At 34.7% G+C, this 14062-nt stretch overlaps 2 protein-coding genes across 2 annotated transcripts; both read right to left on the reverse strand.

The window, feature by feature from the left end:
• Positions 1–583: 583 nt before the first annotated feature.
• On the reverse strand, positions 584–1524 carry LOC106109726 (15-hydroxyprostaglandin dehydrogenase [NAD(+)]-like). The gene has a single exon (XM_013291328.1). The coding sequence runs from the start codon at positions 1468–1470 to the stop codon at positions 721–723; it is 750 nt and encodes a 249-aa protein (XP_013146782.1). The 5' UTR covers positions 1471–1524; the 3' UTR covers positions 584–720.
• Positions 1525–2668: 1144 nt separating this feature from the next.
• On the reverse strand, positions 2669–3609 carry LOC106109735 (alcohol dehydrogenase-like). The gene has a single exon (XM_013291338.1). It carries the CDS (start codon positions 3590–3592, stop codon positions 2837–2839), a length of 756 nt encoding a protein of 251 aa, XP_013146792.1. The 5' UTR covers positions 3593–3609; the 3' UTR covers positions 2669–2836.
• Positions 3610–14062: the final 10453 nt, after the last annotated feature.

Here is a 14062-nt window from a genome sequence, read left to right on the forward strand (position 1 = left end):
TAGTGTACTGTTTTTTTTGAGAATACTTTGTTTTTAGTGCATTTTGTTTTGTTTTTCGTGTATTTTGTTTGGAAGTCGGTTTTGTTTTTTTTTTTATTCTTTGTTTTATTATAGAGAACGAGACAGTATGTTGTTGTGTGTTTGAGAGTAAAACCCATGGGTATTTTGAGTTTCGAGAATCTAGTATTTATTAATCAAGTATTAAAATTGTTAAAATTGCTAGGCCGTGACAGTAGAGGGCAGTTGACCACCCTCTAGATAATAGAAAAATGTAAAATAGATATGAAAATTACTTCAAAAAGACTATATTAATAATAACGAACGGACGAAATAACTTGTAGGTAGTCAAGAAGGTGCGTGCGGAGCCGAAACCGGCTAAACCGCGCGCCCCTCCCGATATTCGGCTCGTATGATCCAAGGGTCGGTGGGGCCATGGGTGGTGGTGGGTTAAGTACTAATAATAACCGTCACACTCAGTTGCCTGATCTAGTCTAGAGCATCGATTGGCGACAACGACGAGGAAATTAGTAATCCCTGTAAGAACCATTCACAATACACATAACTGGGCAATCGATCTATTGTGTTAATGTTATAAACAGCATTTATTATCTTGGTTAACTATAAGTAAAAACTCTTAAAATATCGGTTTTTATATTTAGTTCGAAATGAAAATGATTGCCAAGAAATTTTCTATACAATTGCATGCACTCGGTCAAATTGTCAAACTTCAATCACAGGTTGTGAATCGAAAATGCGCCACGCTGTGCCGCTCTTCGCGTTCTCAAATACTTCCACTGCCGCCTTGCCAACTGCTTCAGGTTTCTGCCACGGCTGACTTTTTGCGTAAGCATTAAACTCTTCCTTTACTTTTGGAGTCCAAGTTTTCATATCTTTTAATAAGACGGTTTCAGTAAATCCGGGGCAGATAGCCACCACCCTGACGCCGAATTTAGTAAAGTTGTTAACATGTCCCAATGATTTCGTGAACCCCATCACAGCAAATTTAGACGCGTGATATACAGGCACATAAGGATCTATCATGTATCCATAAATTGAAGCAATGTTCATTATTGTTCCACCTTTCCCAGATTTATCCTTCCTCATGTGTTCCCAAAACTTAAAGGACCAATCTATTAAAGCAGTCACATTTATTTCTATGGTTTCCTTAAAGGCCGAATCGTTTAACATTCCCGCATTGTTCACAAGCACATCGACAGTTTTGTATTCTTCTACAATCCGATTAGAAATGCTTTCGAGGTCTGTTATAACGTCACATTTAAAGAAGACAACTTTGTTTTCGCCATACTTAGCTGCAAGATTGTTGATAGCTGCAGCTCCAAGTTCTTCGTTGATGTCTAAAATAATGACAACTCTTGGATTGTTTTGTAAGAAACTCTCAGCGATTGCGTATCCGATGCCCACAGCTCCTCCCGTGACCACAATTGTCTTATTAAAAACGTCTTTTATCATTTTCTGCAACTGTACGTTACGTTGTGAGTAATTATATCAAAACTAAATTCAGCCGTATCGTAACGAGTTTATAAATACTTGCAATGAGTTGACGAGCGTCATAATGATAGCAGGTAAGATTAATAAAACCATTAAGAATTATCACTACACTTTTAAATAAATGACATTCGCCACTTAACAATATTAAAGCTGAGCGACACATTATCTCAGTCACCTAATGTTCTTTTAGAATTTCAAATTTAGAACTTCAAGTCAAAACAAAATATGCACATACACAAAAGACATTGAGCCATTCAAAGTCAGTGAATGGAAGAGCAATCTCAGAATAGCAGAGATGTAATTCAGGGCTCTTGTTTCAGCTGTCAATGCAATTTGCAGTTTTAATTTCGTCGACGAGCACGATTCTGTTGACTGCTAACAAAAGCTCCACACGGGCGTGGATGGTGAGGCAAACATGTCGTGTGGCGCAAGTCACCTCGGCTCCACTAAACGTTGCTCTATGAAATTGTTTTTGAACGAAGCACGCTTAAATGAAAAGAGAAAACATTCATCATTTAACAAATGTTCACACGCAGATAATTAATCTACAAGAATATTTAATTAACCATTAAACGACATTGAAGGAGGCAGTGACAAAACTCTTGGATGCAAGTTTAATAAGTACACGAAATAATATGAAACGGCTGTATCAATTAGGTCTTAATATCTTTTCTTGCTAATGCACAAACTTCATTTTCGTCTGCTATTGTCGTATTAAATCTGCGTCGTTAATCTTTAATCGAACTGTTATACTTCAGCTAGAACTACGCACTTTGTGTATGTATTGTTGATATTATTGCAATTGATATAAAAGTAATAATGGTTTGATGACTTGTACCAATCGCGATATGCAATGAAGTGCGTGGAGGGAGCAACGCTGTGATATTAACAAGCCGTGAGCTATTTTGTCTGTTGACGATCGGAACAATATGCGCCGAATAACCTTGGCTTGTTAAGGTCATGTTTTGTTGAGGCAATTAATATATTTCGAGAATTATTTGAAATTCGAATACAAAATTGCTAATCCTATGAATAAGAGATAACGTAATAATATGTATTGGAAATAATGAAACGCGTATGTTACTTTAAAAACAGGAAATTCGATAAGAAGATACGTCCTTGATCTTGACCTGTAACCCATTTAATAATAAAAAATTAGTACATTTTTCGTAATTTACTTATATTTATTGTATCTTATAACAATTCCAACTAAGCTCTAGGCTTTGAGAGGACATGGTTAACGACAACAGTCGAATGGCGGCATTTGAACTTACGATCACGGGATCGGTTGCCTGCACCCTTAATTACTAGTATATTTGCGCTTGAGTTATTCCACTAGTGTGGCAGGCTGTCCTCCTTCGCTAAGCCAGGCCGTGCCGCTGTCAGCATTCTCAAACACTTCGACTGCCACCTTGCCAACTGCCTCTGGTTTCTGCCACAATTGCTTCTTTAAGTAATCATTATTAAATTCTTCCACTATTTCAGGAGTCCATGTTATCATATTCTCCACCAATTTTGTTTCGGTAAATCCCGGGCAAATAGCCACTACTCTGACGCCATATTTACTAAAGTTATACTCGTGTCCCAACGACTTTGTAAATCCCATTATGGCAAACTTAGAGGCGTGATAGACAGGAACATATGGGTCTGCTCTATATCCGTAAATTGAATTAACGTTTATTATTGTACCACCTTTTCCAGCTTTGTCCATCCTCATGTGTTCCCAAAACTTGAAGGACCATTCCATCGAGGCGATCACATTTATATCAATAGTTTTCTTTAAGTAAGTATCGTTTAATATTCCTGCGTTGTTAACTAACACGTCAACAGTGGTGAACTCTTCTATGATTTTATTGAAAACAACTTCTAAGTCTGTTCTAACGTCGCACTTGTAATATATGACTTTGTTTTTACCATATTTTGCCGCTAGATTTTTTGTAGCTTCCCTACCTCGCTCTTCGTTAGTGTTCAAAATTATGACGACTCTTGGATTTCTTTGTAAGAAGCTTTCAGCGATGGCGTATCCGATGCCTACAGCGCCTCCGGTGATCACAATTGTTTTATTTTTTAAGTCTCTTTTCATTTTGTTGATGTAGTTGTCTACGCTGTAAAACTCAAAGTAAATTATACAGTTACTAGTTTGGGCTTAAATATAAACATTGTGGGGGCAAATGTCAAATCCTAACAAGTATGATTGGTATCGTTAACCTATAACATTTGCCTCTTGGTTTAACACATTTTTTCCTCGTTACTGTTTTTTTCATACTGCCGCTTCAAATTTTTTAGAAGCAGCTGTATATAGTACTGAAATTATGTATTAACCAGTATCAGACTGTTGCAGTAGTGCATGTTTTTATTAATTTTAATCGTATTAAATGATAAGTAATATCTGTGAGAGAAGACTATCTGTAGGTCGATGGTCAAGAATTCGTAGTCGAAACTTAAAATAACAGATTTAAGATTGACGAAATTCATTCCTCGGGCCTTCATCATTTAAAATATTTGAAGTAAGTTTATCGTAGACTACAATTTATCAACTAAAACAAACTGAGGTAGATGTTGTTATAATTTGAAAATATTATCATGAAGGTCGAGCGCGTGTCATCAAAATATGTCTTACTGGGAAGTCTGAGGATATCTGAATAACATCGAAAAAAGATAAAAGGTCAAGGTTATCCAAATTGGGATCCTTTTTTTGAGAGAAGTGAAACAAAACCTTTTTTATTCTCTTGTTATTTACAAACCGTAAAAAACAACCCAACATACTACATGTTTTCTTATTTTGTTCAAGAAATAATTAGCAGCAACACTGCGAAAATTTTGACAGCAATAGTTTCGTATTGTTATATTTGCGTTTTAATAATTTAGGCGTTGTTAGGTAGATGTATGACTATATGCGTTTATCTGTTAACCTCTCAAATGTTGCAAAACAGGAGTAAAACCTAAGCAGAGCTGTATTCATATTACAACGAGTATTCTTTTTAAAATAGTATCGTTCAGTTGTTAATAAACACAGCTAAAGTCTACTTTACATAAAAGTCGCATTAAAGCTAAGCTATTGAAGGGTTTTTATAAAATTTGTGTCGCTGTTACGAGTGAAAGCTGGAAGAAAATTTTCTACATTTTTCTTAAGGTAAAATACAAGCTTTTTGCATTAGCATAATGATACCTGAAAATGTGTTTTACGAGGTAAGTGGTAAGTTATGGATAAAGTACGACGCATACATTTAAATATAACCTTTTTATCTGCTTAGCTTGTTACATTCCCTTTAGTTAGACAGGGGTTGTAACATGCAGGGTCGGCGTTAGGCTTGGCACGTTTATGGTAATCGCCCAGGGCGCTGGACAAATAGGGGTGCCACAGCTCTACGAATTATACAGTCTGAAATAATCCTATTTCACCCCCTCTACCTCCCTCAAAGTGCTAAATGGTAGGCGCCGAAAAAATCTTGCGTCGTCAGCAGACGCTTTAAGTTAGCTGCCGTTGATATGGTCGTATTTTAATTTTTTTTTGATTCTCCTTGGGCACCCTGGCTACTACCATGGGCGATGTTTAACAAGGATTTATAATGTTGAATAACACTTTAATGAAATCGTGTATCTTAATCTAAAGAGCACTATAGCATGTATGCTGCCTGCACGAAGGAGAATTTGTTAACCTACCAAAAGAGGGCGTTGTAATAAATGTAATGTGAGATTTTAACTTTAAAACTTTATGTCTGTGATTTTTCTTAGTCTTCTTTGATTTTTATTGCCTTTAGTGAAAAGAATCTATAATAAAAGATTTTAGAACTGTATTCGAAATTGATCCATGAATATTCGAGATGCTGGATAAACAGCATGCAGTGACCCGGAACCACTCGGGGTGAAGTCGAGCGATGTCGAAATAACGACCCGAATGTTTACCGTACACTGAAGACTAACGTATTTTAGAAGTAGAAATAAGAATAAAGACTAGTTCACAGTCAAAATGCACTCGAGAATATGTCGAGAATATATTGTAAAGTGGAGTGCAATACATATTTACTTACTAATGTTCATACTTAGGTATTTATATACCTGAGAGACACACGAGATAATGAACATTTTATTACTAGTTAAGATTTACATTTATCGTATACAGATGTGTGAGGCGAATGAAATGAATTATTTCGGTCATTTGATCTGCGATGAGATTTCTGACGTATCGCCTACAAGTTATTTGTTACCATCAGCTTGGAATGTGACGAGCGTATTACGACGTGGTACAAGTGAAAAGAAACCGCGAAAACTGTTGCATAATAAAAAGTATATTAAATAATAATGCTAGTTATGTATCGACTAACAAATCTGCTGCCCTGAATATAAGTGAAACTATTAACAATAGCCCACTACCGTCTTCCTGTCGGTGGCCAACAAAATTCAAGCTTTGCGTTTGACCTTAGTCGTCTTGCTTGTTTTTTATTTATCAAATTAGGTTTTATATACCTATGAGTATTTTATAAAAAAACAAGTTAATAAAGATTGTCGCACTATTTACACTTTGACTTTCCTACGTTAGAAAGCTGAAAAAATAGTAACTGAGTAAAGCTTCAGCTAGTGGTTTACACTAAATTTCTTAATAGATGACTCAATCGATTGTTACATCTACTAAATAGGCTATTACATCCTGTAATCAAAAAGAAACCATTTTATATAAAAGCATTATATTCTTTCTGAGAAAATGCTTGAGCGTTAATATTGCGGAGGACAAAATAATTAGCTCTGAGAGCGACAGGGTTAATTAGTTATTTAGGGTGGGTAAAAGCTCGCCAAGAAATAATAAACATTCGCTGAGGATTCACAACGAATGTTGCTCTCATCAAATATTTAATTCAGATAACATTTATTCTATATTCCAATTTTTAAGTAGTTTAATATAGTTGGCTTCTTGAGTAAGAAAATGTTTAGAATCTGATAGATTAATTATGCATGTGTTTTCAAAAATTATTAATGTAATTAACGAATTAAAAAAAGTAAAGTTTGAATAAATCCTTATGCTTTTCAAGTTTCAGATGTATCTTTTAACATTTGAGTTAGTTTTAAAACTGGGTATGCTAATTAATTTCCATTCGTTGCGCCGCTCCTCAGCCGAGCCGTGGCGAACCGTGCCGAGCCGAGCCAACAGTAACATCCCCGCGAATTCAAAAGAACATTCGAATTAATTAAGAACATTTCCATGTTTTTCCAAATGGAAGTAAGTCGCTTAATAGATGTTCTCTTTTGTATGCTCATTCGTTCGAAAAATCGTTAGTAGTTTTTTTTGCTAGGTATATGAGATTTTAGATAAATTCAACTTAAGTAATGGAATGCATTTACACTAATAAATTCTAATGATATGTCTATTCATCTTAATTGTGAGCAGTTGTTAGTTCGAGGTAACGAGGCGTCACTGCGGTGGATTGATACAAGTGGGGAGCTAAAAGCTTTGCAGCATTAGTCCTCATATAGGAAGGATTCTCCGTATAAGGGATAAATGTGCTTGTTAATGATTTATATAATGTATACAGCGATTTCACATGTGTAGTCAGATGGAAATTATCCTACTCCCGTAGTGGCGAAACAGGTTTTTGTCCTCCACATAACTCTATCATACGTCATCTCAGTCATCACTCCCTTGATCATGCCACCTTTCACGCAATCCATCCATCTCTTTCTAGGTCTACCTGTACCGGTGTACTCTTCCACACTCATAAGCAACGTTCCTCTTGTAACATGCGATTCATCCCTTTTCATAACATGCTAACCTTTTACTCCTTACTTTCTCTACCACTGGGGCTACTCTCAAATATAACAAAAAGTAGTTCAAATTATAGTCAAGTGGATGGAAAATGTCGAATGAATTAATATATTGCTACCGCAAAACATACGGCGCCTGTACAAATACATAAAATTAGCAATATTAGTGAAAATTGCGGTTTCACATTGCATGTTAGAAACGCATTCGGAACGCAATTGGCCAATGATTTCCAAACATATTCCATTAATAACATATGTAGTGATATTAATTACTGTATCGGAAAATGTTTGTTGTTTATGATTTTAGGTTTAATTTGACACTGTAATGGGAATATGTGTTAGTTAATTTAGATTTTGATATTAATTTCTGTTAATATTTTGTGTTTATGAATGTTGTTGTAGTTTTTATCCATCGTCCACTCTGTAACATCTGTATTCTTGTGTCAGTGCAGTTTAATTGGTGTTTTTAATACTTTAATGATAACTATTATACATATGTAGTCACAAAGTTAGCAAATATTCAGGTTATATAGCGCTATGAACTAAATTTTAAAAGTCAACACACAAACCGCTACCCGCACCGTTTCGTTAAAAATCCTATTTTTTTGTCTCTTTACCGGTGTTATATTTATTTTAGTTAGATATTTTTGTGCAGAGTATGATTGACTTCGCCTGAAAAAGCCGGTCAAAGGCTTGAACATTCTTTTGTTTTGAGATAAAACCAGCATTTATAAAACTGTTACTTTTATTTTTGTGTTGTTTTAAAGCTATTCTTATAAGAGAAAGGAGAACCGACGTAATTATCGCTGACTTTTTTGTTGACTTCTTATTTGATATTCTTTCCATTAAATTATTTTCAATCAAATTATGTCAAATGTAAAATTCTCCCCTCTTCCGAACTCTGTTATAATAAATCTATGAAACAAACAGTTTCTTGTTGTGTTACAAGTTTCAGAAATCCGTACAGTACATTTCAAACTTTCAAAATTTATATGACAGTCCAATTTATTCATGGTTCGTCTGAAACTTTGAATACAAAGTGTATTTTATTGAGTAAATCTTGCGAGGTATATCATAACCGTAATATATTTAAATCAAAATGTATTCAAATGGCGAGTAATACTTTTGTACTTTGGAAACATATTAAAGAAATAACTTTGAAAGGAGTTTTTATTACTTCCACATAGACTTCAATATTTAACGATTTTGAATTTGCTAAAAAAGATAGTAATTTATTGTTAATATCATAACTAGAAACAAGGGTAGTAAATTAGTACATTTAACGTTAAATGATTCTTTTTGCTCTTCAAATATCCTAAAATCCTTAGTTCAAATCCAGGAAATATTAAATCGAGTCTTCTGTTCATAAATGTAGTCCCCATAAATGTTCAGTTTGCTTGAAGTGGTGGCTTTAAAGTTGTGTTTATGCAATAACTTTAAAGCGAACGTTTGCGACTGCTTACCCAAACTTAACTTAATACCTAATAACTTTTTGTGTGCTTATTCAAATTTATATGACCTAGTTTGCTATATTTAAATTTTTAATTATGGATTAGCAACGCCTTGGCTCTTTGTAGTAAGTTTGTTTAGTTTAGTAGTAATTTAAATAAATATTAGCATAAACGTCACTTAAATTCAAATATTAATTTCTTAATTTTATTTTTAATCTGTCGAAAAAAAAATCAACCATAAGTAGCGATTATATTGCAGGGTTATATAAAAATCGCATTGTTTGAGTTACATTGTCAATAATTTTAAGACATAAATCTATGTTTAATTCAATTTCTAGTTCCTCTGTAATAGGTATTTTCCTCGCCTTATGTAAGACGACTGAAACCGCAGAAGCAATACACTCTCATTATTTACGTTTGAACCTTTCCGATGTATTTGTAGTTTACATTTTGAATGCAGAAAATTTATTTGACAGCTCAATTTATTTCAGAATCCAGCCCTGGGAGTGTTCGAGAGCACTGTAGTACTGTAATATTTTGTTGTGACTACAATACTCTTATGGAATACATAAATATTCAACTAAGTTACTATTTTAGATAAAAAAACTATATATTTATATCTTACACATTTGCTATATGATATTTTTGTACAGATTTATCATGAGTTAGACTTTTGATTAGGTATTTTTTATAATAAGTGTACATTTAAAAACATTGTAATTGTCTGGATTTATAAATTTCATCCGTACCGACTAGCGACATCTATTAAGTGTATTTTTAAACTTTATTTCACATTCCCACATACAACGTGCTAAGGCCGGTTCAAATGATATCGATTGCTTTATCTCTCCATTCCAGATGTGTGTATGAGGTGTGAGTAATTAAATGGCGGATTAACTGAGATGTTCTACGGAGCACAACATCCGATCCAACAATCATCGGAGCTTACAGACCGCTAGTGGAAATAGGATTAAGTTATTATCGTTTCCTACAACGTTCAGACTGATAAAGTCTTGTAACGCAATTGTACTATTTATTTTTAAATTTGAAAAAAAAAATTGTTTGTTTTAAATTAATTAAATGGGTTAATAGAAAATAATAAAACCGCTTAAACATTTGTCAGAGCGACTGTAATCAGTGAGGATTACTTCGGAGGCGTGGTTTGACTAACTTCGGTTTAATGATAGCCATTATTAGGGATCGTAATACAATTAAGGATTCGTTGGCAATTTTACAAATAGCTTATGATAATTTTAAACAACTGTTTTTCTACAATTTTTATTAACTAACTAACTATGATATTCCGGGGAAAAATCTAATGACGATTCATTCAACAAAATCGGCCTGCGGTTTATGTTAGGTAAGTGACATTCTGTGTTTCAATGAAAAATACAAGACCAGCTGTAGCGTAACGGTGTTTGAGGATAGCCACGTCTTTGGATAGTATTGAAATTAGGTCGGATAACGAGTAAGGGTCTAAAGGACGGTAAGGTTCGGAAAAGTTCCCCGAAGCGGATACTTGCGGGGCTTACCTGGTTGTTCTGCGCTGCGCGTATTAGATGGTCTTGCTGCACTGTTAGTTTGTTCACTGCTTAACTCACACTCCACTCAGAGTTCGAATTCCGAACTAAAGCGTTCCAAAAGACGAAGAAAGAGCGAAGGACGATGGATTATGACAAAGGGCCGAAGGAGGTCGGTTGAGATAATAAAATGAGGAACACGGTGACGATACACCAGCTTTAGGGAAGCTGCGGCTGGGCGACCGCCCAGAAAGGGATGCGACAGATCTGCGAATTTAACAGGCTTTCCTAGATTTTCTTTAATATTGCTAAAGTTACTGTAGGCATCTTCCTCAATGTACTAGGACCGTTGAAACTTTCACTCAAACTTAGTCAATTCTGATAAAAGTATCAAATAGTATTATAAACTAAAATTAATATGAAAGAGTCAGGTACTGTCTATTATTTAAATTTCCAGTGTATCAGAGCGCGAAGTTACAAGATATTTAATAACTCTTACACCAATTTTCTGATCGAACAAACCTCCGTCGGTACATTAATTTTCATTCGTAGTAAAATACTTATTACTTTTATGATTGATGTCTCGTCGGATTTCTCTGTCTTGGATCTTTTGTGAACATCAATCATAATGAAAAATATTACAATGTTCCGAGAAGGACGCTCTTCAAAATAGATATTTATTGAGTGTTGTAAAATGTGAAACACGAACTGTATTACACAGAATTACAATTAAACTCTGTTTAAATAAGTGTCATTGTAACCACTTATTAATATTAGGTATGTCAACTCAGTTTTATGTTTCAGCATGAATTTATATCACCACACTGTTTTCAGTATATGTTAGTGTGTTTTAGGTCATCATCATCTCCCCTGCCTTATCCTACTCCCGTAGGGTCGGCGCGCCGAGTTTTCGTCCTCCAAAGCATTCTATCATCCGTCATCTCAGTCATCACTGCCTTCTTGATCATGTCACCTTTCACGCAATCCATCCATCTCTTTCTAGGTCTACCTCTACCGATGTACCCCTACACATTCATAACTAACATCCTTCTTGTTACATGCGATTCTTCCCTTCTCATAACATGCCCATACCACTCTAACCTTTTACTCCTTATTTTCTCAACCACTGGGGCTACTCTCAAACTTCCTCAAGTGTGTTTTAAGTACTTTGTGATTTAAAGATTAAGATCATATCATATAATCCTACGCATAATAATCTATACTTCTATACTAGTATAATAAAGCGTAAACACGCACTTCTTTGTTGCCTAAGATGACAGAAATTACAGTATATTTTTTAATAATTTTTTTTTGATAAAAAGCTCTACACTTACATCACGTTTTAGACTATATATTATCACGCTATTAAACTTAGTTGTTAAATAAATTGGATAAAAATCCCAATGTGGGAAAGAGACCATAAGTTGCTGCCAACATCAAGGAAGCAAGATTGCCATGGATTGTCATCATGTCATGTCCTTTTGACATTTGCAATTAATAAATTGACAAATATAAACGATAAAATGAAGTTTTTATATTTACCTGGGGATGAAGCCGCATGAGAACAGCTAGTGTTTCAATGAACATGATTTGTCAAAAATCTTTGTCACAATAGACTGACATCGGATTTTAAGATTCGTGTAATTTTTCTTACAAATGTTTATCATAGTAAAAGTGTTTAAGAGCCTTTTTTAATAGAAATAATCAAATATCTAATAGTAAGAAAAAATAACTTCGCAGCGTAACCATCGGTCTTATTAAATTTTTTGATCCATCTGCCCCTAATTTTGTTCGGGCGTTTCCTAAATCTTGCAAGATTAGGTTATAAGCCTTGCTTACTAAGGCGTTGTTTTCTGACTTTAATAACATTTTGAGGCATTTATTAAGTTCATGTTTCTACAGGTACAGAATTAAATTCCCTCCCCAAATAGGATCGAATACAGCAACAAGATTTAGTACAGTATAGTTACGTATAGTCAAGCAAGGAAATGTGGACCGATAAAAAGCGCTGTAACGGACATAAAAGATAAAATAACAAGATAGCTACAGTAGAACAAACATCTTGTGGTATTTTTAATATTGAAAGAGTGGCGCTAGTGAGCTGTAATAATGTAGTTGTTCTTATACCAACCTAGTCAGATATCCTTGTTGATATATACCTATGTTGCTATGACGGGTTTTTTATTCATTTTTGCATAGCGTTAAATTATATTTAAACATGGGTAGGAAAAAAACGCCCTTGACTATACAGGGTTCAATATGAACTCTTTAATAATTTAAAAGTAGACGGAGCGTCACAGATCTACCATAACGTGCAGCTAGGCGATGTCTTTTGTCCTCGTATGCAGTAGACATTTGCCCGAGGCACTGTACTGCACAAGGAAATTCTCATACTGTTACAATGCATCCCATGGAACGAGGACTGATTTTTTCATACGAACAAGACGCGGCAGCTATTGTTTCCTATGGTTATACTTGTATTTCGTATTTAAGGAGGGTAGAGAGTCTACTATCACAATGTGTTTACAGTTTTGTGTACATTTACGTGTTTAAATAACACGAGTAATTTGTATCTATATCTTGATAAGTTTTCAAAGTTATTTACATGTGGGGTTTAATTTGCCGGCCGAGTGCACGTCAAAGCGAATTTACTAACGTACGATTCTCTTACGGTGCGGAGATTATCTAAAGGGCAATTATATCACAATAATAGTATTATTCAATTATCTCATATATTATTTTATTTATTTCTAAACAACACTCAAGCCCACATCAAATCAAAACTTAACTCTTGTAATTTTTTTCAAAACCACAAATATCAATTTCATGTGCACAAAATTAAATGCTAATCTTCCACATTATGGTTTTATTTAGTCCACGCTTACTTAATAATCCGGCTTTAGTAATTATCAATTATGAGGCAATTATATAGGGAAACCGCTTTGGAATCGGCTGCCGGTTTGCGAGCCGATTAGTGCACTAATCTGTGCATAACATCGGCTGAACCACCTGACGCCTCTACACTGCACACAGCTAGGGCTGTCACTTCGGTTATAATGCGAATTTCCGATTGTCATAGACTATAATAGGACTAGATAGATATAGATGCCTTAGAGTCAGTGTTTCGTTTAATACAAATTATTTCTTTTGTTTTCGTTCTGTACTAAGGAGTGGAGAATCGCCAAGTCACACAATTTCCGAACACAGTTTCGGTCTATCTTTATTAAAAGTTGACAGCCCTCGCAGACGATAGGTAAGTGATACAACGAAAGCCGACGTATTTCGATGCTATTACTAAACTCAATTCTAATTAATATAAAGAGATAGATTCAAAAGGGAGGAAGAAACTGACTCGCCCAACAAAAACGGTTACTTTAATTTTCAAAAACGTTTTAAGGTTTCCTTCCCAAGTATTGATCCCTTTCTACAAGGTCTTTTATTTCCACATGAGGCATAAAAGTACGAGGGAGAGTGAGTGAAGACTCGTGAGGGTATTAAAAGATATAGGCCGTAACGGCACTCCGTGATCCGTAGCCATTTTATGCCTCACTTTGTTCAGGTTGCGAAGGATGCAGCATTTGTTTTATCTACGTTAGCTAATAAGAATATATTGGCCAATATTAGAAAACTGATTAAAATAACTCTTTAGGTAATAAGAAATAAATTTCATCCTACTATCATGCTTATTATAACAGCGAAAATTTGGAACGGTGTTTTTCGGATACAGCTTGCTGAATTCCTATGAAATTCAGCACATTAGACGAACATTGTCTGCAAGAGCATATAGGTTACTTACTAAGGTTTTTAAGTCGCGGGCAAAAGCTA

The sequence above is a fragment of the Papilio polytes genome, unplaced genomic scaffold (assembly GCF_000836215.1).
Source record: "Papilio polytes unplaced genomic scaffold, Ppol_1.0 DF821067.1, whole genome shotgun sequence".
Classification (NCBI taxonomy): Eukaryota; Metazoa; Arthropoda; class Insecta; order Lepidoptera; family Papilionidae; genus Papilio; species Papilio polytes.